General features: G+C 40.5%; 1 protein-coding gene across 4 annotated transcripts in view; it reads right to left on the bottom strand.

Annotated features, from left to right (window-relative positions):
- Positions 1-24,938, bottom strand: part of LOC120551712 (ankyrin repeat and fibronectin type-III domain-containing protein 1) — a 136,696-nt gene that overhangs the window by 40,889 nt on the left and 70,869 nt on the right. For all 4 annotated transcript variants that reach the window (XM_039789239.1, XM_039789240.1, XM_039789241.1 and 1 more), the window contains one exon: positions 13,216-13,256. In XM_039789239.1, coding sequence (XP_039645173.1) covers positions 13,216-13,256 — 41 coding nt within the window. The remainder of the gene's footprint in view (positions 1-13,215; positions 13,257-24,938) is intronic.

Below are 24,938 nucleotides of genomic sequence, written 5' to 3'. Positions count from 1 at the left end.
AACCATGCAGCACATAGTGCATACATAGGAATTGGATGGATTGCCATGAAATTTAGTGCAGATATCCATGGCGCCAAGAGGATAAATCCTGACGGCTTTGGTGATTCCCATTTATCCAGAGAAATATCTAAACATCTGATGGATTGGCATACAAGTTTGTACGGCCATTCATAGTTCCCAGACATTGTGTTCTAATGACTTTTGGTAATCCCCTGACTTTTCCTTTAGCACCACTATGAGGTAGACATTTGTGGTTTTGAGTGAAATGTCTCAACATTTCTTACAGACATGCAGGTCCCCTTCAGGATGAATTGTAATAACATTTCATGTAGCACCAATATGAGCTCATTACTGTTGCCAAAATACCCCCGCAAATCAAATCCATACTTCACCATTAACTGTCAAGCCACTAAACCTGTATGGAAATGAACACCTCTGCTGAAACGTTAAATTCGTTAATGATCATAGGATACGAGACAACACCGTCTATCTCTCTCTCTCAAACTCCTCTCTGCACACACACACACAGTCCGGTTCTGGTGGTTGATGAACGCATATATATGCTGTTTAGCTCTCATAACGGGCCAGGTGGGTAGCGCACTGCCATGAGTCCATGACGCTAATGTCTGATTACTCCACATTTTCATTTTTTAAAGATTATTTTTGGGGCTTTTTCGCCTTTATTCGACAGGACAGCTAGGTGAGAAAGAGGAGAGAGAGGGGGAAGACATACAGGTCAGATTAAAACCCTGGACCATTGCGTCAATGGCATAAACCTCTAATTATATGAGCTCCTGCTCTACCCACTGACCCAACCTCCACATTTTCCTTGTGATATCTTCTTCTATTCTGAATCTGCAATGTTCTCTGTCAGGTAAATCAGTAAGTTAATAGTAGCATGTTAAGTGGTTTGGGGTCCTTCTTTAAGTAATTTTGGGGTACAAATTGGTTTTTATGAATTCTACAAGCAGCAATACCACAGGCCAAGCAATCGGTCTGTTCCAAACAGGCACATTTTCAATGGGCACTGCACTAGTTTTAAGAGGTTTTAAAAAACTTGTATGCATTTCTAATTAAAATTCTAAAATTGTATCCATTAAAACCAATTTAAACTGAAGGCGTGCAGATGATCAGCTCCTCTATGACTTGCAAAGTCAGTTCAACAGCCTGCAGACAACTAAAACACACAAAGAAAAGAGAACAAAAGCCTCACATGGTATACCCCAGACGAGGTTTGTTCTCACATCTCAACGTCCCCGGACGGTGTCTTTAACCACTGGACCATCTCCAGCGCCAACGAACACTGAGAACCAGAGACGAGGAAGATCAGACTGAAGCAGCAGTAACTTCACCTTCATCAACCTGCAGACTGAAACCTGTTCACACTGAAACCTGTTCAGACTGACAAACTGACAAATTTGAATTCTTCTCTGTGAGAGTCACTTCACCTCACAGATACCTGAGAGCTCAGCTGCTAATAAACTGCCTCACAGTCTTTGGTGTTTTCCTTCGATCAACCCTCAGAAGGCTGTTTCATACAGGTGTCTCTTATTGTGAAATGATCAAACAGCCCTCTGAGGGTTGACAGAAGGAAGACACAGAAAAAAGGTGGGATTTGAACCTACAACCTTCAGAATGTGAGGCAGTTTCTCCAGCAGGTGAGCTGAGAACCTGTGAGGTGAAGGAACTCTCACAGACACTATCAGTGTTTCAACATGTTTCAGTGTAAACAGGTTTTATCCGGTAAACTTTGTCTTTCTGCAGGCTGATGAAGCTAAAGTTTCTGCAGCTTCAGTCTGATCTGTTTTGTGTCTCTGGTTCTTTGTGTTAACCAGTGCTGAAGGTGGACCAGTGGTTAAGGACACTGACCAGAGATGTTGATACGCGGGTTCGAACCCTACCTGAGGTAAAACACACAGGAGTGAATGTAATGAATGTTGGTATATGGTTTTATTTGTCTGCTCTCAAAAAACAACAACAAATTTCAACTGACAACTAAAAATTTCAACCGACAACTAAAAATTTCAACCGACAACTAAAAATTTCAACCGTTGCGATCACAAAAGCCGTTTGTCGAAAAATCGTGTGAATTTCAACTTGCGAATTTACATCATCATCTGAGGAGGAAACAGAACACGTAAGTCCAAGTGAGCCTAGGTGGTCGAGCTAGCTAGCTAGCTTAGCTATCTTGACAGGCATTATTTAAAATATTTTTTTGCTTTTGTTATCACTTTAAATGTGTGTGTTTTAGTGCTCTGCAGGCTGTCCAACTGACTCTGCAGGTGATAGAGGAGCTGATGATGAGACCTTCACCTGCATATTACATATTATACGGTCAACCTGCCTTATTAAGACTTTTTATTGGATCATCTGCATGCTTTTAGTTAAAATTGATACATTTTAATGAATAATCCCTTAAAAAAATCATATGCAGCTGGCCCCCTTTTTAATATACATTTACTTACTGTTTAACAAACTGTTGACATCTCTGTATATATATATATATATATATATATATATATATATTTATATATATATATATTCATACTTCTTTTTTTTTTTTTTTTTGGGGCATTTCTGCCTTTATTGGATAGGAAAGCAGAGAAATATGAAAGGGGAGAGAGAGAGGGGGAAGACATGCAGGAAACCATCACAGGTTGGAGTCAAACCCTGGATCTTCTGCATTGAGGAATAAACCCTCCTCTGCGCATGTGCACCCACTCTACCAACTGAGCTAACCAGCCAAATATATATTCATTAGTGCTGTCAAACGATTAAAATATTTAATCGCGATTAATCGCATTAATGTCAGTTAACTCGCAATTAATCGCACATTTTTATCTATTCTAAATGTCCCTTGATTTCTTTTTGTCCCATTATTTTTTCTCATTTTAATGATTTATCAGCATGGAAAAGTGGATCGGCTTGCTTTGTGCTTTTGTCGCCTGGCTTTGACGAGGGGGCAGAGAATTCCCATCAGCTGTGTGCTTGGGCATCAAGTGGTATTTCAGACTGGACGTGCTGCGATGATAGCTCAGTTCACAACGACAAAACACACAGATCACTTTGGTCTTGTCAATGGAACCATTTGGCAACTTTTTAAAAGTAACATTTTTTTTTTTTTGCTTTTTTTTTTTTTTTTTTTTTTTTTTTTTTTTTTTTCCACTCAAAACGTAATGTTAGCCTACTACTCTTTGGCCGGCTCGCAAGCCCAAACAAGTGTGTGCGGTGTGCCTGTTGTTTTGTTTCCGGTCTAGCTAGATCCGATGTGCTGTTGTAGTTTTGCTAAAGTTACTAGTTGTTGCAACAGCATGTGAAAAAAACTACAAAGTCTGCTAGGCCAAAAAGAACGTTAATCTCGCGATAAAAAAATGGACACCGTTAATAACGCGTTTAACTGACAGCACTAATATTAATACTTCTCATTATGCATACATACTCCATTCCTATTTATATTCAGTTTATTCATTTGCAATTACTGTTTACCACAAATTCATAATACTTTATCAGGGGCCGAGCAGCAAAGCTGCGTGGACCCTATTGTTTTTGCCAGTGTTATTATTCTTCCTAAAAAATCCATGTTTCCATGCATGAAAACTCAGCAAACTTTGCACACAAGTCAAGTCCTATGCCACACTTAATCATTGCGATTTTTGTGCTAATAGTCCTGATGGTGGCTCTACAACAGCCATCTGAAATTACACAAGTACATTTAAAGAGGTTTTAAAAAACTTGTATGCATTTATAATTAAGGTAAACGCTTTCAAATTGTATCCATTAAAACCAATTTAAACTGAAGGCGTGCAGATGATCAGCTCCTCTATGACTTGCAAAGTCAGTTCAACAGCCTGCAGACAACTAAAACACACACAAAAGAGAACAAAGTTTCTGCAGCTTCAGTCTGATCTGTTTTGTGTCTCTGGTTCTTTGTGTTAACCAGTGCTGAAGATGGACCAGTGGTTAAAGACAACCAACCGGGTATGTTGAGATGTGGGTTCGAACTCTGCCTAAGATAAACCACACAAGAGTGAATGTAATGAATGTTTGTATGTGGTTTCATTTGTCTGCTCTAAAAATGTCAACTGTTGCAATCACAAAAGCCGTTCGTTGAAAAATCATGTTGATTACAACATCATCATCATCTGAGGTGGAAGAGGAAACAACACGTTATCACTTTAAATGTGTGTGTTTTAGTGCTCTGCAGGCTGTCAGAAAAATTGGTACATTTTAATGAATAATCCCTTAAAAATCATATGCAGCTGGTTCCCTTTTTTAATATACATTTACTTACTGTTTTACAAACTGTTCACATCTCTGTATACATATATATTCAATATATCCAGAGATGTTCACCACAGTTAAATGGGCCAGAGTGTCGTCCAGGCTTAATATGACGGGAGGGCACGGGCCCCGTCTTCCCCTCCCTTAGAACCGCCATTGGTAAAAGCCCACCACTGCCTCACTGCAATGTGACTTAGATTATGATCCTGCCAGCATTAGTAACTTTCCCCAATCCTGCAGCACAAGAGTGCTTTTGTCAGCACTGAATGGCTTGTGTGGTGATACGGAGAAAATGTTGACCTACGCTCACATATACGCTCTCACACACACTTTCACACTGTCACCGCGAAGGATCGCTTTCTTGCAAACAACTCACCTAATGTCACTTTCCCTCTCTGTTCTGTTGCCATGGCAGCAATTAACTGTTCAGAGGTATTCATGTGCAGGACAAATTCTGCTAAAGAACTCATTGTTCTTGCTCACAGTACACAAAGCTATCGAAGGTGCACTTTGACCCCCACGCATAGCCTGAGTAACCCACTGCTATTTGAGCGCAGAGTTAAGACTGCATGGAATTCTAGCAAAACCCACTACAGCTCAACGACATTTCACAGGGATGCATGGTCAAGTCTTTAAAGTGCTTCCTTTGTAAATAACAATAATAATACTAATAACAATATTATTATAGCATTACATTATTAGAATTTTTTAATTTTTACTATCATTTTAATTCTAAATGACTGAAAATCCTTGTTATTTGGAGCTGTACATTTTCTTCTAAAGAATGCTTTTATTTAATGCTATATGTTTTTACGTTCCTGCCCTCCTTGATGATACCATATATATGGTATCATCATATATTTAAACATTTGATTAATGGGAAATAATATGACAAGCATGCTCAGCAAAGCTTCCCAAATCATACAGAGGGCTGTGTGTTAGACGTGTTTATAAAGAGATCCCACTGAAAGCAGCAGAACGCTATGCATTACACAATTTATGTGGTCTGTCTGAGGTTGGGCTGCACTAAACCACAGATCTTATTTCAGATTACTAAGGAACAGACACGATAGTAAATCATAAGCAGGACAGACAAATACCTGACCCTGTTTCAGCAATTATGGGCAATGGCTGCCTACCTAAAACAACTATTTTGGAAAGGAGGGAAAACAAAGCGCTGGGATTTCTTTCATCTCTGTCTCCTGCTATGGCTTCTTATTCCTGCCAATGGAACTCTATTACGCCAAAAAGAATGTGGGCACCCACCCATATAACAGATACATGCAAATGAAATGGATGCACACACACATACACAAACACAGTTTAATTCAGGAACATACCCCTAAATGTGTTTCATTAGGCAAACAAAAAGGCTTTCAGTGGTCCAATCATAAAAGAACGCAGCCAAGCTATGAACATTGCTAATTAAAATCTGCTCAAAGAAAGCCTTGTTTTCCACTCACCATCTCCATCCAAACCCATGTCTGTGTGTACGTCTCTCTACATGGTGGAGGCCGCTTTTATTTCACTTGGACTGAAGTCTCCCCAATAAAACATACTGATATTTCTTCAAGCTAACAAGATTTTTCCTTCAGTTGTGATACGATTACATTATCTGAATTTCTCAAAGCGTAATGTTTAATCATTGGTAGCAGTGGGGGTCAATAAATGAGAGGCAATATGATAGCAGTCTGTTGCATAATACCTGATGCACTCTGGAGCCTAATGAATTAGGCTTGCTTCTTATACAATTGTCTAAAATAACACATCAAAATTATACAATGCGTGACACAGAGCAAATATGTTGATGAGAAGGATAATTCTTCTAACACCCACATGGGTCGAAAGGAGCGGGAAAGCATTTAACTGCCAGCTCACTGCCTTGACAAATAAATCCTAACAATAACTGCCTCAGCTTCAAGTGCTAATGATCTAATCATAACGCGACATGCCAAAGGAGGGGACTCTGTTATCACCCTACGCACATATTCTCATATGCTGCCCATCCACCCACTATGGTAAACACAGATATTTCCATCTCGGCGCCTTTCCCTCCATCCCCTCAGTTGCACGTCTCTGAGTCACTCTCATCTTCCTTGTTCTTTCCCTTTTATTACGTCGCTCTCTCTCACTCCTGTTTTCCACCGAATCGGCACATACAGAGTTTGTCAGGGAAACAAAAATGAGGGAGGAATTTGATGCCTTTTTTCACTTTTGGTTGGCTCCCTGTGGTGTTGGGCTTGATACAGTTCCCTCTGTGTCCCACTTTGCGTTTGATGTGTCCCATAAGGCTGACTCAACATACTGAGACATACAGATGATGGATCTGCAGTCAAATTAATCTTGAATTGAACTGACAAGTGCATGGCAGCCAGCAAACTATCAGAGCCTATAGCTGAAGTACTGCACCACTATCAGGGGAGGAGCGAAGCAAGCCATACCACACCACAGGACAGTTTTCTCTTTCCAATCGCTTTCGGTTAGGTGGGATGAGATAATGTGATTTGGAGGAAAGTGATCTTGAGTAATTTAATAGCTATCACATAGCAGTGTGTACAATATAGTACCAGCAGACGTATGAGCACACTGCACACCCACAGTATCAGATACTCTACTTCCCAAATCCAAAGTGAGCAGAGGCATTGACTCAAAATTTATTAGTGGGCCACAATCCAGGAAAGACATACAGTAACATAATAATGTTCAAGTGTCTGGGGAGCTGGACTTATCTGATGCGAAAGCCTTATCACTGCTGCTGTTTGAAAAAATCTACACAAACCTCACAACAGTCAAATAACATCACATGGCATTGTAACCCACTCATAATTCTGCACAGAATCTCCTCATAAAACTCCACATAAGACTCCAGCGGGTCTCCTCTAAGACACAGACAAGCTGATAAAACCTTGTGGAGCCTGGATCTAACCCCCTGTATCGGTACCCTCTGTATTGTAGAACTGCTGCCAGCCTGTAAGGGTTCATATAGCTCCTTGCAATTTTGCTAAGTTATGCACTTAAAAAATATGCTATTATTTAAGTGAGTCTTAAATAATAGCATGAGTCTGAATAGCTGACATGAGTCCATGGTTGTAGATCTTAGTTCTGACTAACTGAGATTTTTAGAGGCCTGGCCTGTTGGAGGTGGGCACCCCTCTGGAATTATGTTCATGGCCTTCAAACAGCTTTAAAGACACACGCATAGGGCACCCCACTTTCCCCCATCAACCCACAATTGAGCACGGCGTCGAGATTCCAATCAGGGTTGTGCCAGCAGACTGAGGGGATTATTTACGCTGGAAAGGAGAAGGGAAGCTCGATGAGGCAGTGTGCTGGGTTCTTGCATTTTGTGAGAACCAAATGTCTATCTCAGGGACAGAATGTTGAGCAAAATCCTCAAAAGTAAACATTTGTTCAGTTAAAGAGCTGATTTACAGTTAAAGCTTGGGTTTACAGTTTAAGTTACTTGGTTAAGGAGAAGAGAAAATTAGTGTTGAGCATATGAGCAGGTAAACATACACACACACACACACACACACACACACACACACACTTCGCGACCCGTGCTCTCGACCTGGGTTAATGCGGGTTAGACACTGCTCCGCTTTGGTGAATAGGCGTTTATATTTGGTATGAGAATCCAATCGAAAGTTATTGAAGTTCAAAAGATATTTAAGAGAGTTCTTAACTATTCTGAAATGTTTTTTTTTGTGTTAGCAGCATGGGAGATTTAGACGTTCCTGGGGTTAACTGAAGGACAATTCTGTGTGGTCGCCTGGTGAGAAAAAACAGCAAATATAAATTCAAAATGTAAACTTAAGCTGGTGCTGGTGGTTGAAATGCTGAGTTGGCTTGTTTGTACCAAGGGCAGCTTAATCCTGAAATCATATTTGTACAATTGTGAGCCAGCAAACTATGAGAATCCAAAGTGTTGAGATGTTTTTGGGAAAGCTGATCAGATTTTGATGTGTGGTTTCAAATATGGAGGGAGAGGTTTGGTAAAGGATTCAACTTGTTGTGCAACATACTAGTAATAACTTTCCCCTGAGAACTTTCTCAGCTAATGTGGTTGTTAGGATTGAGTGTTTAAATGTAACGTACGTGTGTGTGTGTGTGTGCGTGCGTGTGTGTGTGCATGTTTTTGCATTTAAAGGCAGAATGGAAAAGGATATGCACTGCTAGTCAGCATAGCAAGTACTCCAAATTAAGCTCAATTTCTTTCTTTGCATCTTTCTCTGTCACACACACGCACACACACACACACACACACACACACACACACACACACACACACACACACACACACACACACACACACACACAATCACGGCCAGGATGCCTTACCAAAACAATGGCTGTCTCTGCCCGCTCAGTTCTTTGGCCTGGCAGACTGCTCTTGGGAAGTTCTCAAACAACCCAACATCACTGCAGCCAAGCCACATCAAAAAAGCACATGCACACATACAGACACATACACGCGTGTACACGTGTGCACACGCACACACACACACACACACACACACACACACACACACACACACACACACACACACACACACACACACACACACACACACACACACACACACACACACACACACACACACAGTCTTTCATACAGTATGTGCACATATACACACATAGCCTCACCCACAGCAGTTACCCACAGTCACACTAAAGGCACATACACACCAGATCAACTGTGCAAATAGTCACACAGTCAGATCTAGTCTTCCAAGGCTCGCTGAGTTAGCTCCCTCTCCTACCACCATTACCACTATTGTAAATACTCCTCAAAGTATTTACACTTGGATTTCAAAACCCTGGAAAAAAAATTTGGTGAAAAGAAAAAGGGCTGGAAAAATGAAGAATGTGTTTCACGTCGGTCAGACAGCGGGAACCCTCAATCCTTATTATGCTTTTGCTAGAATTTGCCTTGGATTGTCCCTCTGGGGAGTGAGATGGAGTAGAGTGGTGTGTCTCTTCTCTCTCTGTTTGTCGCTTTCTTCTTCTGCCTATTTCCAACTGGTGCAACGTGATGGAAAAACATTTTATTCATGTTAATGCTCATTGGCCCGTTTGCATCTTTACTTGTGCTTGGTAGATAAGCTGTATAAGATGTAGCTATTTCTTCTGCTTTTCCTCTCTCATCTCCTTTCCTCTGATCTGAGACATGAGGCGCTGTGTTTGATCAGCCCCATTCAGGACTTTGTGCACCGTACACTGAATGAAATACATAAAACCTGTGATGTCGCTGTGAATTAAATGCTGCTGGGCTTTGGCTTTGTAACCACGGCAACAAGCAGCTACTGCTGGGAGAGAAAGTCTTGCAACTGTGGGGGAACGTGGTCGCTAAAACAACAGCTGGGTCTGAGACGCAGCGTCTTTAGAGTGAAAAAAAGAGTGTCTGATGGTTATTTCAGCAATAGAGCCGTCTTATATAGATGTATACGTTTTAAAAGAGACAGCTGTGTCACTTCAAAGACAAGCCATTATCCACTAGAAAGTGATTGCCACGACAGCTTTTGAAAACTCGTATGTAGATTTTATTGCATAAATAAAAAAGTTATACCTTCATTGACTGATTGACAGGTGCAGGCTACATTTTTATAATTAGAATAATTTAGATTTTATATTTCTCTAACGTTGTATTTCAAGTAGAGTGCATTTTTTACTTTTAGTGGTGGGAAAGTTATTCTTTATCTAATCGAGAGAATATCTCTAAAGTTGTGGAACTGAGAAATTACATTGAACTAGAATATGGTTTTATTATCTAAACAAAACCAAGTCTGGCACATTGCTGAAGAACAAATATCCCCTCTTACACACACACACACACACACACACACACACACACACACACACACACACACACACACACACACACACACACACACACACACACACACACACACACACACACACACCTACAGTACGTCACCCCATATGAGAACAATTACATGGCCTGCTCCTGTGAATAAATAAGTCTAATCAAGTTCTCTCTTCTCTGACATCCGTACCTAAATCCCTTGCTCCATGAAAAACGCAAAGCATCCCCCAGCCTCCAAGACACCCTTAGTTCCCCATCCTTCTATTATTCCTTCCTTCCTGTACTGTCTGCACCCAGCATAAGTAGGAAAGAAAAGTGAAGTTAAGTGAGTGTAAAGTTTTTTTATATATATACACATACAGAGAACAAGATTTCATGAGCACAAAGCACTTAACAATTATAGAGGTAAAGTGACTAAAACGTAGTAAGAGCATGAGTGCTTGTAAAAAAGGGCAAACTGAGAGAGAGAGAGGGAGAGAGAGAGGAGCCACAAAGTCAAAAGCCCAATCATAAAGCACTTCTTAGTACAACTATGAAGCCCAAGGTCTTTAATTTAGGTGTTAAAATCAAAAATGAAAACTGTGACTAAAACAATTCATCAAAAACAGCAAAAAAGAGAGGTAAAAAGGTAATTTGAAACTCTATAAAATCTCGAATGTCTTAAAAATGCAATGAAAAGTGTAAAAATGTGTTTGCCCTGCTTTGTGTAGGAATCCACTTGACAGGGATAAAGACATCAAAATAGGTGTAATGTGAGACCTTTTAGTACACCTGGTAATAAGCCTGGCAGAGGGAGTCTGAACCACTTGTAAATGATCCAGTGATTACCTGCTAAGGCACGTAAACAGAGAATTGCAGTGGTCCAAAATAAAGGCATGAATGGTCATCTCCATGTGGAGGAACAATGAGCCAGAGTTTAGCAATATTCCATCTGTAGGTAAGAAGAGGAACAGCTGGAATCCTTGAGATGCTTCTCAGGAATAAGAGAATGTTGGATAGCCTGTCAGGACAGAAATAAGCAAATATTTGATCTGCATTGAGATGCAGAAAAAGACTGACCATATCTATACAATCCTATATGATTATATTAATCATTTTGCTGACATTTGATGAGACTGAATGTTACTCCTAATCATCCTACCAATGGAAAGCTGAGCAGAAGGCAGAATAGGTGCCAGAACAGAGAGGAAGTGATTGTTAATATGGAGGATGGAGAGATAATACAGATAGGATATTGAAGAACAAAGTAATAATTAGTCTCTCTCTCTCTCTCTCTCTCACACACACACACACACACACACACACACACACACACACACACACACACACACACACACACACACACACACACACACACACACACACACACACATACACACGTATGTAGGTTAATGGTTATCTTGAGATGAAAAACATGAACATAGATGTGTGTGAATACTGTTTTCCTATTTACCCCACTGTGCCTGTTCATTTATGCTCATACATGTGATTTAGCTTGCATTAATAAATGTGTGGCAGAGTAAACTGAACACTCTTCTCCTTCCCTCTTTTTCTGGGGATGACTCCTGTTACTTGACATCCAGTGATGGCTATACTGTATAGCCCGTCTCCTGGCAACAGATGTCTGCCATTCTAGCACACTGAGCGCTTAATGTGCCAGCACACCTGGCACATCAGACACATCGGATATGACAAAAAAGTATACATTACTTCTATGATGCTCGATTGTGTTTTAAGCCCCCAAGGTCGACTTCAAGGCAGCGCTGCGACCGTCGACTTCAAGGCACCTAACCCTAACATAGCCATTTTTATGTGTGCCATTGTCATGGTAACGTATCAACTTCCGATAATAAATGGACAAATCACAGAGCTGAGGTTTTACCGTCACTGGGTTTTACAATAACTGACGGACAAACCAAGGGGGTAAGCGAGCATCCGGAAAGCGTACCTCCTATGGCGAGACTCTTAGGCTAACAAGCCATCACCTGCCGTTAGCATTCCATTGACTGCCATTCATTTTGGCGTCACTTTGACAGCCGATAACGTTACATCTGAAGTGTTTAAAGACTCTATGTGGAGAGTGGGGGTGTGGCCTTGACCAACTGCCACTTTGCTCATTTGAAACCCATGATGTCTCTCTCTCTCATGGGCGGGCCAAATTCTCTGGGCGGGCAAAGCAAAGAAAGGGGAGGTAACCTTGCTCCTTATGACCTCATAAGGAGCAAGATTCCAAATCGGCCCATCTGAGCTTTCATTTTCTCAAAGGCAGAGCAGGATACCCAGGGCTCGGTTTACACCTATCGCCATTTCTAGCCACTGGGGGACCATAGGCAGGCTGGGGGAACTCATATTAATGTTAAAAAACCTCATAGAGTGAAATGTTCATGCTATGGGACCTTTAAACAATATCAAGAGTACCTGACTGAATGTACTCAATTAAAAAACTAACAGAGGTCACACTCATTGAAGCTTAATTTCAATCCAATGGTATAGCTTTCAAAGAATGACAGCTAGCAGAAAATGAATTATATAGTCATGGGTAAATTGGCTTATTGGTCCAAAGTGAGGCATCCTGAAATGTCTTGGACTGGAAACATTTTTATAAACACCTCCATTGTCATTTCAAGTATCCATTTACACAGACAAACTCTATAGGTGCACAGACCATGCCTGTTGCACTGCTGACAGGAAGAAACAGACAGGAGAGATGTGTTGTAAAGAAAAGTATGGGTGTCCATTGCTTTGGTTGCTGAGCAACTATCTATCTCTGTCGATCTCCAATACCTACAGACCTAATCCTCAGTTATTTTATTGATATGAGTAAGATACAGGCTTAGTGGTTAACAGCGTTGTCTCACAGCAAAAAGCTCTTAGGTGTGAATCACAAATCCACAGAAGATGCCATTCTCAAGATATCACATGGCAACGTCACATTTAGTTGTTGCCACGTTAGCAAGAGATCATGGTGGCAACAACCATTGGTGGGAGAACATAACGTTTCTGGGAGCCATTGATTTCCAATGAAAATGTCCATGTCTCTGGTCTCTTTTGCTCTTTTCTTGAAATCAAATAAAGACAAAAGAGAGGAATGTACACATGCAACTTACTTCTTGCGCTGATTCTCCTTTCGGTCAGCAGAGCCAAGACTCTGGAAATCAGAGAAGAATAACACATTACAATCACCATCTAAGACAGAAATAGTATGGTTCTCCCTCCTTAAGTACTCTCTTGTAGAGAGCATGCTGCAAAACTATAGTCAGAGGGCACAGAATAGATGTGCATACAGTATATATGTACTCTATATAATACCAACAATTTCACTTGTATTTCGTTACATTCATGTATTCAATGTGACCTACAGTAATGTATTTCTCAACTCTCCCACTAATCTGGACATCTTCCTTTAAAGTAACACCAATCAAATGAGCAATGCCACCCTGGGAGAGCCAATTACATGGGTAATGACCTTGTAATGTGAACGTGAGAGAAGGCAAGAAGAGTGAGTGAGAGACAGGTTTAAAAGCCATTTCCCTGATGATGATGATGATGATGATGATGAAAACAACTGAGTTCAGAAACTCCAGGTGCAAAAAAATACGTCCTGCCAGCTCTGCTCAACAAGGGGCCGCTTGAATACATCCCTCTGGCAGAGCCAACTTATTAGGCACACATGCACAGAACACACACACTGACACAAAAACAAACCTACAGTATACACAACGGTGCAGACACACACATAGTATCCCCCTGCTGTCCGTATCTCCTGGGGGTGTTTAGCCCTTAGCGGTGACACACCTGAGACAGACAGTAACGCACACAGGAGAAACACTCTCAACACATATCACATAACCGGCCTTAGGCTGGAGACATTTGCAGAGTGAAATTCTGTTGCTGTTTTACATTTTTATATAAGATGGGAGAGGGAGGCAGCCATGCTCCACCACCAAAATAAAAGAGAAGTATATGCAATACAAAATATGATGATGGTTTCAAGGCTCAAATCCAGAGACCTTCCTAAGAATACATTCACTGACTCCAAAACCCTTCATTTCCTTTATGAAAGACGGTCCCAGAGTGCATTGGGCCAGGGACAGAGCACACTGTAGACAGGTTGCCAAATCATCCAAAGGGCTGGAAGTTGGAGAGATGTGTTGGTTAATAAATATACTGATAGCCAATCACATCACTGGTCTTTTAACAGTTATTTAGTACAATGCTGATAGAAATCAATAAGAAAAAGGTAAAGGTAAAGGAAATCATATAATCCCATCAATCCGACACCCTTTAAGTCATAATTTGACTGTAATTTACGTTGTAAAAAGTCACATCATATTTTAAGAAGTGAAACAGCAGTGTTTGCTTTGTAAAGCATTTTAAGAAAAAACATGAACCGCTGATTTTTAAATTTTTTTAAAAAGAGGCTGTGACACACAGGTTAATGAGCAGTAATCCAATGTCTCCTGCATGGACAGCATAATACCGAGTTATAACCGACCAGTCTGATAGATTTAATAAATGTGTTTTTTTATTTTTTTATTTTATTTAGTAGCAGCCTGGTGTCGTTTGCACATGTACATAAAATCATAAGATTGGCAGCAGATTAACATTACCAAAATATCACACAGATGGGCAAAGTGAACTTCAAGGTCAGGAAAAAATCAAACGTCGGAGCGCTGCTTTTGTTGGTTGTTGCATCGCCACGAAAATAGAGCCCAATGTCTCCAATTTTATCAGTGGAGCCATTAATGGACATCTACTGGTGTTCAGAGACTTTGATGCAGGCACTTTTCCTATGGTTCTCCAAAGTGATTAAGTGGTACAGCACGGAGAGTGTATCCTTAAAAAAAGTGAGGAAAAGCTATTTCCTCCCTTTGAATCGAAAACTAAACATCAGAGAAAACTGTTGTTCTGAGTGTGAGTGTGTGCATGTGTGCGTAATGTGCTTTGATGTGAGCAGTGCAATGACATTTTGAACAGCAACTGACTCCTCTACTCTGGCGTTTTGAGTGTTTGTGTACGTGTGTGTGCTTTTATGTGTGCAGCGCAGTGACATTTTGACCATCGTTGACTTTTCTGTGCGTTTAAGTCTGCATATGAGTTTCATCCTCCTGGTGGGGACAGGATAGGCCATACGGAGTGACTGACCTTTCACCTGCCAGCTCCCCCACAGTGCCCTCAGGTAGTGCCAATCTGCCATGGGGATGAGAGCAGGTGGGTGTCCTTTATGTGAAAGATAGGTCTGTGGGGGGTTGAAGGAGCACTATTTTAGAGCCACCATTCAGGCTGAAATAATGACCGCATCAAAGCATGAATAAGCACACGATTAACAGCGTGGTTCTGGAAATTCATGGGAATTATTTAGGTACTCACTATGACGAGTGTTTCTTTTTTAAATTGTGCCATAACAGAGCATTACTGCATCCTGGAGGCTGGTTAGGATTTATTTTGAAGAACCGCAAAATTTACAACCCATAGAAAAAATTTTAATAAACAAATATAAAAGCATTTCCTTTTGTGACAGTGGGTCATGCACATTATCTTCTCCCAAACTTAAATTACAAGTTATGGAAGCAAGCTTCAATTAAAATTCTGTAAATGGCATTAAATGAGTTTTTGGCCGTTTGTACACCAGCCTCTCACAAACTTAGTTCAAGGTGTTCCTGCTACTTGCCATCTGCATCCTTTCACCTCTGTCCACATGTATTCACGGAAAGCATCACTAAAAATCTTGCAAAAATCAATTATTAACAGCTCATGTGCAATCTCAGCTCATACAAAGCCGCTCTCTCTCCACGCATCTTTTACTAGGCATGTTTCCATAGACAATGGTAACAGCAGACAGCACACCTGACAACTAGAGCTATTCTTAATAACTTAGTCAATTATCCTAATGATAGTGGGGAACATATGGGAGACAATTAGCTGGCTTTACGCATCAAGTGTAGGACATATTTGTATATTATGTGCAAATTCATTTTTTAAATCAGGAAACTATGACCATATGGAAGGGATTATATGGATCTAACAATAATAAATACATGTCTTTCTTCAAATACTGACTATCGAGCAAACAGAAATACATAAGAAGTAATCCACACATAAAAACACCATCATATTGGTCAGAATACCTTCACTTTGTGTCCATTAATTCCAGCGCACACAAATACCTGTCGAGTCCAACCCAGTGAACCCAGTCGGAGAACGTTACTCCACTCTCCCTGTCTTCTTTTTCTCTTGTTTTCAAAAAAAAAAAACCCAAGCCCTCACTTCGGTGTTCCAGTGGTGGCTCTAATTGCAGTTCACCTGTCCAACTTCAACTCTTTCGCTCCGTTTTCCCTCCCTTCCTATCGAACTCTCTCTCTATTTTCCTCTCTTTCCGTTGGTCACACGAAGGTTTGTGAAGCTTGCTCTGATGGCGGCTGCTACCGCCACTGACTTGTTGTACTTTAATTGTGGTTGCTAGGCGATAAGCTTCTCCAATTCTGCACACAGTGAGAAGGGGAGGACAGGAGAGGAGGGAGGAGTGGGGGCTAAGTGAGAGAATAGGGAGGGGGGGGAGGAAATGCTCATTATAGACACAGTAGCCTGAAGAGAATGATCAGCGGGAAGAAAGGGGGAAGGTTTACAGGAGGGGAAGAAGTTGAGCAGATGAGCGACATGGATGGATGGAGAAGAGGAGACTTCACATAGCAGGTGCACTTCCTTGTTTTTGCTCTGGGACCTTGTGCAGCCTGGAGCACTTAAGCCGGAGCAACAGCACACTTTGAGGATTTGCTATAATACTTAAATGGACAAGCATTCAGAGAATTTTTGCACACACATTTACCCAAAGCCATGTCACTTGTTTCTGCTTGTGCATCAAATACCTTTTGTTTGGGTTGGTCTTAGCTTTCCACTCATTAAAAGCAGGAACATTGTCAGCCTTGTTTTCCAAATATGTTTGAAAGGACATTCAGATCTAGAGTCAGCAGTAAATAAACAATTAGCTAATTATGAGATTCAGCCCAAAACTCCTGGTGCTAATTATTGTCTTTGATGAACACAGGTGTCTAAAGCAGACAGCTCAAATTAGCTTTTGTGTGTGTACTACGTTATGTAGCTAGTTACTAAAATATTTACTTTGAATGGAATCCCATGCCATTGTCACAGTTGTCAGAATGATAAAAGCTTTAGCATGACATGGCAAAAATAATATTTTGGCACGTGTGATTTCTTTGATTATGCAAGAATAGCAGCTACAGGGGTTGACACTGAAAATGGATATTTGAACAAGATTCCACTTTTAGATAGCTTAAATATATAGTGATGCCTCTCTCTAACCCTAAAAGAGCTCTACTACACAGTCAAGACTTGGTTGATCTGAAGATTTTGATTTTTATGTGGAAAGCTAAGCAAAGAGTTTTGCCTATGGTTTTACAAAATTGATTTACTCCTGTATCAGAGGAAGATGGCCATAGAAGGCAATATCATTTTAAAACTCTTTTCGCACGTACTACACAAAAACAGAGGTGTTTGTCCATATATGTTAAACTGTGGAACACATTGGACTATGAACTGAAGTGCTGCGATACTGTTTGTAAATTTAAGAATTTGTATAAGAAAAAAATACAGGAATGTTATAAGAAAAAAGATGACTAATATGCTTAAAATGATGATAATTACATGTAAAGATAGGTAGTACTGATAATTTTTGGTGTTTGGGGTGAGGATTGGGGTTGATCCACTCTTGAAGCAGCTGTTGTTTTTTTTTTTTTTTTTTTTGATGTGCACAAATAAGTGACAGGTACCATAAGATTTTTTTCTTCTTCCTGTTCCTTTTTTTTTTTCATTCATGCATGTTATGAATGAATGAATAAATGTTATATTGGTTTATACTGACCACTAAAGTGAGTTCAGTCTCTTTATATAATATAGATATAAGTAACGCACACCGACGGCTGGGTTGCACACACTGGCTCCATATGCATTCCTCTTTTTAATTGAGATGATTTTTCGGCCTTCATGCCTTCTTCAAAATCAACCGTGTCAATGATGTTAATAATCAGACAAAATTTATATTACACAGAAACATAATTGCCTTTTGCGACGGCTGTTCACAACCTGACAGCTATTACTGTTAACACTGTGAACTGGAACTGTTTGACACATTAAGCTGACTCCCGTGGGACCTACGGCATTGACCTGGGACATCCTCGAGACGAGCCCTTTACATAAGATGTGGGCATGAGAATCTGATACGGCACTGCAACCCATAAAGTAGAATAATCTGCTGTGTGTCGTTGCTGTAACAGATTCAGTATTTTCTTCTTTTAATATAAATGATCTGTAAATATTCTATTCTAGGTCATTCAAACTGAAAGAGGGTCTTACATGGTAGCCTCTGGTACAGTACTACAGTAAAGCACACATTCATTATATGTATTTTGGTCCAATATGACTAAAGTTTAAATTATTGTGTGCTGAAAAAAAAAAAATCAACTTTAAATCATTTTGTCTTCTGTTCAGTTCATGAGATCAGCAGCCGAAAATGTTGACGATGATCAGTGCATGGTTATGATCAGTAAGCAAATCCTGCTTCCTCGTACAGTAACAGCCCACACGCTCAGACTTTTAGATCTGGTGGACGTCAATATAAATGAATTTAGTCATGAAATCTACATTGTGCTTAGTGGCTGGCAACCTTTAGTGTTACTGTGGGTAACTGCTGTGGGCGAGGCTCTGTGTGTATATGTGCACATACTGTATGAAAGACAACATATGTGTGTGTGTGTGTGTGTGTGTGTGTGCGCGCGCGTGCGTGCATGCGTGTATGTGTGTGTGTATGTATGGTGTTGGCATGGTTTATAATGACTCACGGTGTGTTTTCAGTGTCTGGCTGTGGGCACACACAAATCTCTGCCACCTCATTGTCCAGTGAGCGAGTTCTGTGTAGCCTGAGCACATTGAGAACATTACTCATAGCTGGTGGAAATGTCAAACATGGTGCCATTGCTCTGAAAGGATATTCAGGAAATACTGTCATACTTTCTTTTTTTAATCATCCCATTCCTACTTATGTCCATCCATCCCTCTATTCACCCACGTTTTCCACAAGTATAAAATCCACCTGCCAATTTCTCTGGCTGAGACTAGAGGAGATGCGGGCACCCAGCATGCACCACTGGAGGGCCACAGCAGGTTGTCCCAACACCTGTCAGTCAGGAGAAGCTTCTAATTATAACTAGCACACAAGTATGCACACATCCCAATACATCCAAATGCACACCCACACACACCCACACTAATTCTCATACATGCACACATCAACATACACATATTTAGAAACTTCCTTGAAGGGCTCTCAGTAGGTTCCTGGTGGCCTTTCAGTGTATCCTCCCTACACATGCTCCTGGGAGGAGAGTGTGACAGCTGGCTTCAGGATACACACTATGAGCTGCAAAGCCTCCCAACAACAACAATGTAATAATGCTACCGCTAACAATAATAATTGCAACTTATTAAAGTGCAATTATATATATGATCATTAAACTGTTAGACTTTAACTGTGAGCGTTCAGAATGAATATTATACAGTATCTGGAATAGAAAAATGTTCCACTGACTTGCTAGACAAATATTTTGCTGTTGGAGGAGCTAAGGAAAAAAACATGCAAATTTGTCTCCAAGTATAAGTAAAAGGATATTTATTAATATAAAACACAGACGTAGCACTTATCATTTTTGGCAGTGCCGCTAAGACAAAACATTACAACAGCTTTGAGATACAACTCTTCCAACACTGTGTCCAACTAGCAACAATTGACCACTAAATGTGCCAAACTTTGAGTTTTATGACATTTACAGCTACCTGCTGTCCTTTTTGCATTAACAGTGCATTTTCACTGCTTAAACAATTGCCAGATTTGTTTGGACTGAGGGCAACATGCTGCGTGCTGTGGTAACAAAGCACAACCCAATTATAAACAACAGCTCAGAGCAGTCAACTGGGGGCCTCCTACGCAACTGGGTTGGAGAGAGAGGGAAAAGGAAAGGTTAGAAGGTGAAAGAGATCGAGAGATATAAAGAAAAGAAAATCATTTAAATAAAAAATTAAAATTTTATCAAATGGGAGAAAGAAGGAAAATAAATTAAAAGTATGTACAGTAGTATCTCTGGGTTAATTATACTAAGACTTTAAAATATAGTCAGTGTTGGGAAAAATCAAATCACCACAAAGTGAGTTTTTATAAACCAAAGGGTTTTTGGGCGTTTTTAACAGAATACAAACAGTAATATGCTCTGTAAATATAGAACAAAAATGAATGCAAGGCTGATGTGGAGTTTACATAGGAGGTGAACATTGTGTTTTTCTTTCTTATTTCTTTCTTTCTTTCTTTCTTTCTTTCTTGCCTGTGCAAAGCCATTTTCCACTGTGGCGTTAGACAGAATTAATAGGGCTCTTAAAAACTCAGACACTTCTGAGGCAAAGAAAAAAGTGGGAAAGAAAACAGATGACAAAGGAGAGCTGACAAACAGATACATGACATCAATAGGAAAACAAATGGACAGAGAGACTGGGAGGCTAACAGGAAGCCAATACAAAGGGAAACAGCTAGCTAGACATTAACAGGTGGGCAGGTGTATGCAAAGAGAGAAAACTACAAGATGACTGAAAGAGAATTTGGCATCACATATGCATGTGCCGAGCTTCCTGATTTCACTGACCAATCAAAACATGTCAACAGCGCTGGGTGATGAGAGAGTGACAGGGCGGGTCTTCTCTCCCTCTGTCTCCAGTTTTACAATGCCATTATTTGTACAGGACTCCCCCTCCCAAGTCTTGTGGTCTGGGGACCAAAGGGACCAAAACATGGCTTATAAATCAACACAGCAGAGAGTGACTATGGATATTTACCCATAAATCACTGCGGCGGAGCCACCTACAATCAGACTAATGGGGCTGGAAGACGTGCTGTCATCCAAGCCATGATGTCACCAAGCCTGAGCCTGTGGGTGTTGATGTTGGTGGTGGGTCTCTGGTTCTGTGTGTGTGTGTGTGTGTGTATGGGGGGGATGCCTGCATATGTGGCTGTGGGTCTCTAGCTATGTGCGTGTGTAGGGGGTTGTCTGAGTATGTGGTGGTAGGTCTACGGTGCTGCTTGTGTAAGTGTCTGTGGTGAGTGTGTGCGTGTGTGGTGTATGTGGGAGGCGGGATGTCTGTTTATATGGGTTTGTGTGTATTGGGGTGGTCAGTATATACTTTCATCATGTCTCTGCATTTATGTACGTTACACACACACACACACACACTGGTATTCTTCATCTTAGACATGTATAAAACACACATCGACATACTGACACACACACACACACACACACACGTTGGTCTTGTGGTTAGTGCTGGCTTACAATGGGTGTGGGATTCCATAGAGAATATCTAAACAAGTAGAGCGGTTAGCACGGGTCTGCCACGTTTCCACACAATGGTGCTCATTGACATAAATAACTGGGGACTTTGTGAAATGGGACACCCATTAACTTCTCCTCCGCAGATAATTGCCCATTAGATCTTGGAAGAGCAGTGGATTGAGAAATAACTCAACTCTGACACTGACATTGTGAAAAGGGGCCTGGAATCCGTTAAAATGGGTTGGCTTTTCGTATAATCTAGCCAAGCACTTGGATTATCAACAAAGAAAACGATGGCTTGTTGTAGGAGCTGTGCAGTCTGTGCCTTTGCTTAAGCTGTGCTTTGAACATGGAAAAGATGATGACAACGAGAGGAAAAGAATTTAAAGAAGAAGAGAACTGCACATTATAAGAATAGAGAAATACAAGAGAAAAGAAGAAATGATTCGAGAAGAAATTGAAAAACTATTGTTGTGAAAGAAACAGAAGCAGAATGGTTAAAAAAAAATGTGGTTAAAGAATCGAAGAAAAGTAAGAAGTTCCTAGCACTTTTTCACAAAGTTGAGCTACATTTCTGAAATATGCATGTAGGCAATAACAGTAAGATGACTAATAAACGCCCGCAATGCATCCAGAACTGATGTCACTCATGACGTACAAATTGTACTCATAGACAACCTTCCCCTTTGATGAATCACAGTACATGGTTTCGCTGACTGCCCCATAGATTGGCTGTTAATTGATGTGCCTGTGTCAGCTCTTCACTTCCACTTACTCGTCTTCCGCCTCACTTGGTGTGCATGTTCCTATTTGTGTGTCTCAACAGCATGAGGAAAGGGCAAAGGATCCAGAGTAACATGACTCATTCATAAAATCAAATATCTCCTGCCTACATATTCTTCAGAGCGAACCACACGCAATACTGTAAACAGTCAACTCGCAGCAACACAGGGTGAGTCAATGTTGATGTCAAATATGACTTTGATAATAGTCAACATTAAACTTAAGGATCAATTTTAGATCTATAGGCGGTGATGCATGTATGAGGAGGCTGAACTAGCCTGTCAAATTATAGAGGATCCCGGTGGTGGAAATTCTACTGTGCGTCACACAATGCACATCATTTATAAAGTCATGACATTGTGGGACAGAGAATTTAAAATTCAAGGTTTGCTGCTTGGTGACGTCTGCCTTCTTTATGTTCACACACACACACGCACACACACACACACACACACACACACACACACACACACACACACACACACACACACACACACATACACACACACACACACACATATATTCACTCCACCTCTCCACCTACACATGCCAATAGCCATTGCTCTATTTATTTCCCCTCATTAGTTTTAAATGGCCCATCCAGACGTTACTGTGGCCCCTGCTTTTAATCATTGGAGAGAGCTCAGCTCAGCACTCGCTTCGTCCTCTTTGATGTCCCCCAGTCAGTCCGCAAGCCAATGTCTCTCCTCCCTTCCCTTTCTGCTACTGCAAACAGCTGCCCGCTCCGCCGCACTTAGCAAAGCTTTTTTCAGATTGAGTCATACATCTATCAAAATACTGTAGTAAGTATTCAGATCTCTATTTAATTGCCAGGGGTTAAGTGCACTGATGGAAAGGGCAGCAATATTCACATAAATAAATCAAGAAAGTAGCGGTGCATGTGACTAGAATATTTACTTTTCACTAATATGCAGGTGTATAGGAACATTTGTAAGACCCTAGCTCAGCTTCAGGTGCGCACGGTATGAATTACAAAAGTGATCAAGCTGGAGTTCTTTTTTTCTTCAAAACTGTCTAATATTTTATGTGCTGGCTGATCCAGAGGGACAGCCCAACAACAAGGATCTACTGTATGAGTTAGAGAGTAATAAGAGAAAGCTCCCGTCGGCTTCTCATATACTAACTTCGGCCTCTCATTTAAGACGGCAGCTTTATCAGTTGCTAGATTAGTTGCCTCTCAGCAGTCTTATTTTTAGGACTTCCGCTATGCAGTAATATCATTAAGCTATAAGCATTGAGACTAAGACTCTGTATCAATGTACAGTTATCATCTGACAACAGAAGGTGTCATAGAAGAGAGAGTAAGAAGTCAAACAGAGGGATTTATCACACTGGTTCACCTGAACGTTGTGTAATTTATAGCTATTCGGACAATTACAGCAAAAGATGAAATTGTAAGATGAAAAAGATTTGAAATAATTGTCTTTCTCTTGATAACTACCAGATAACAGCATATGTTTTGGACTTCCAAGGCCTTAGTATGACAGCTAGCGATTCTTTAATGATGTCATGGTCACGGTCATGGATCCAGAGACTTTTAACAATTCCAAAAAGTGTATCAAAGTTTCCAACCTTTATTTCCTATCCAGACATCCAGGGGATAAGGCATTGGCCAGAATGGTGCCACTTGAGGCGATTATAGGAATCTACTCAGGATTTAGCTTTCTCTACAAGCTGAGCTTCTTTTCGGTATGCATGCTAGCATACAGTACATGAATGATGTTAGATGGGATACATTATTGGCAAATGCAATATGCTGCACTTTTAAAGTAAAGGGAATAAGAATAAGTATTTGACATCATATTTGAAAGGAGACCCAAATGTAAGTGTGTGTGCTCTATATGATAACAGGGGGGTCGGGCCACAGACATAACTAATATGTCTAATATATTAGTTATATTATTATATATATATTATATACAGTTATAATACTAATATGAAAAATAAACTTTTGATATGAATGACATCACAGCCTGACCTGTTTTGAATTTCTGACTGGGGTCCTAAATATACACTGTTAGCAAGGCTAGCACTTCATTGTGGTGAATAACTGGACTTGTGCCTCTATTCATTAAATAAAAAACGCTGTAATAAAGAGAAACAACTGGTGACTAATGGAAAATTACAGTCAAAGCAGTCTGAAAATAAGTAACAATTCATTTCAATTTAGCTTTATGTCATCACGACAAATTACTTTATTCCTCAAATCCACAGAGAAAGAGAAAATATTATGTCTAAAGCACCTTAATAATTTTGGGCCTGTCTTTTCAAATCAGGTGTTAAAAATTTGGGGTAGGGTCACAACAGCAGGTACATTCGCTGCGATACTACTGGGTGGTAGAGTGTTGGACCAGAGTGTGTGTGTTCTCTCCTGATCCCAAAGTGATTTATTTCATTTTAATACAGCATGTTTGCTTTGGAGCATGATATGTATTTGGTCATGAGACATTAATAGAGTAGAAAACATGTTGAAAAATGAGCTTGCTGACGAGTGTTTGAGTACTGTATGTTCTTGAGTGTGTGTTTTTGTGTGTGTGTGTGTTTGTGTGTGTGTGTGTGTGTGTGTGTGTTTGTGTGTGTGTGTGTGAGTGTGTGTGTGCTGCATGAGTCTTGAGGCCCATGCTGTCACTCAGCCCAGC

The sequence above is a fragment of the Perca fluviatilis genome, chromosome 21 (genome assembly GCF_010015445.1).
Source record: "Perca fluviatilis chromosome 21, GENO_Pfluv_1.0, whole genome shotgun sequence".
NCBI classification, from domain to species: Eukaryota; Metazoa; Chordata; class Actinopteri; order Perciformes; family Percidae; genus Perca; species Perca fluviatilis.
This window is presented reverse-complemented; position numbering and strand designations above follow the sequence as displayed.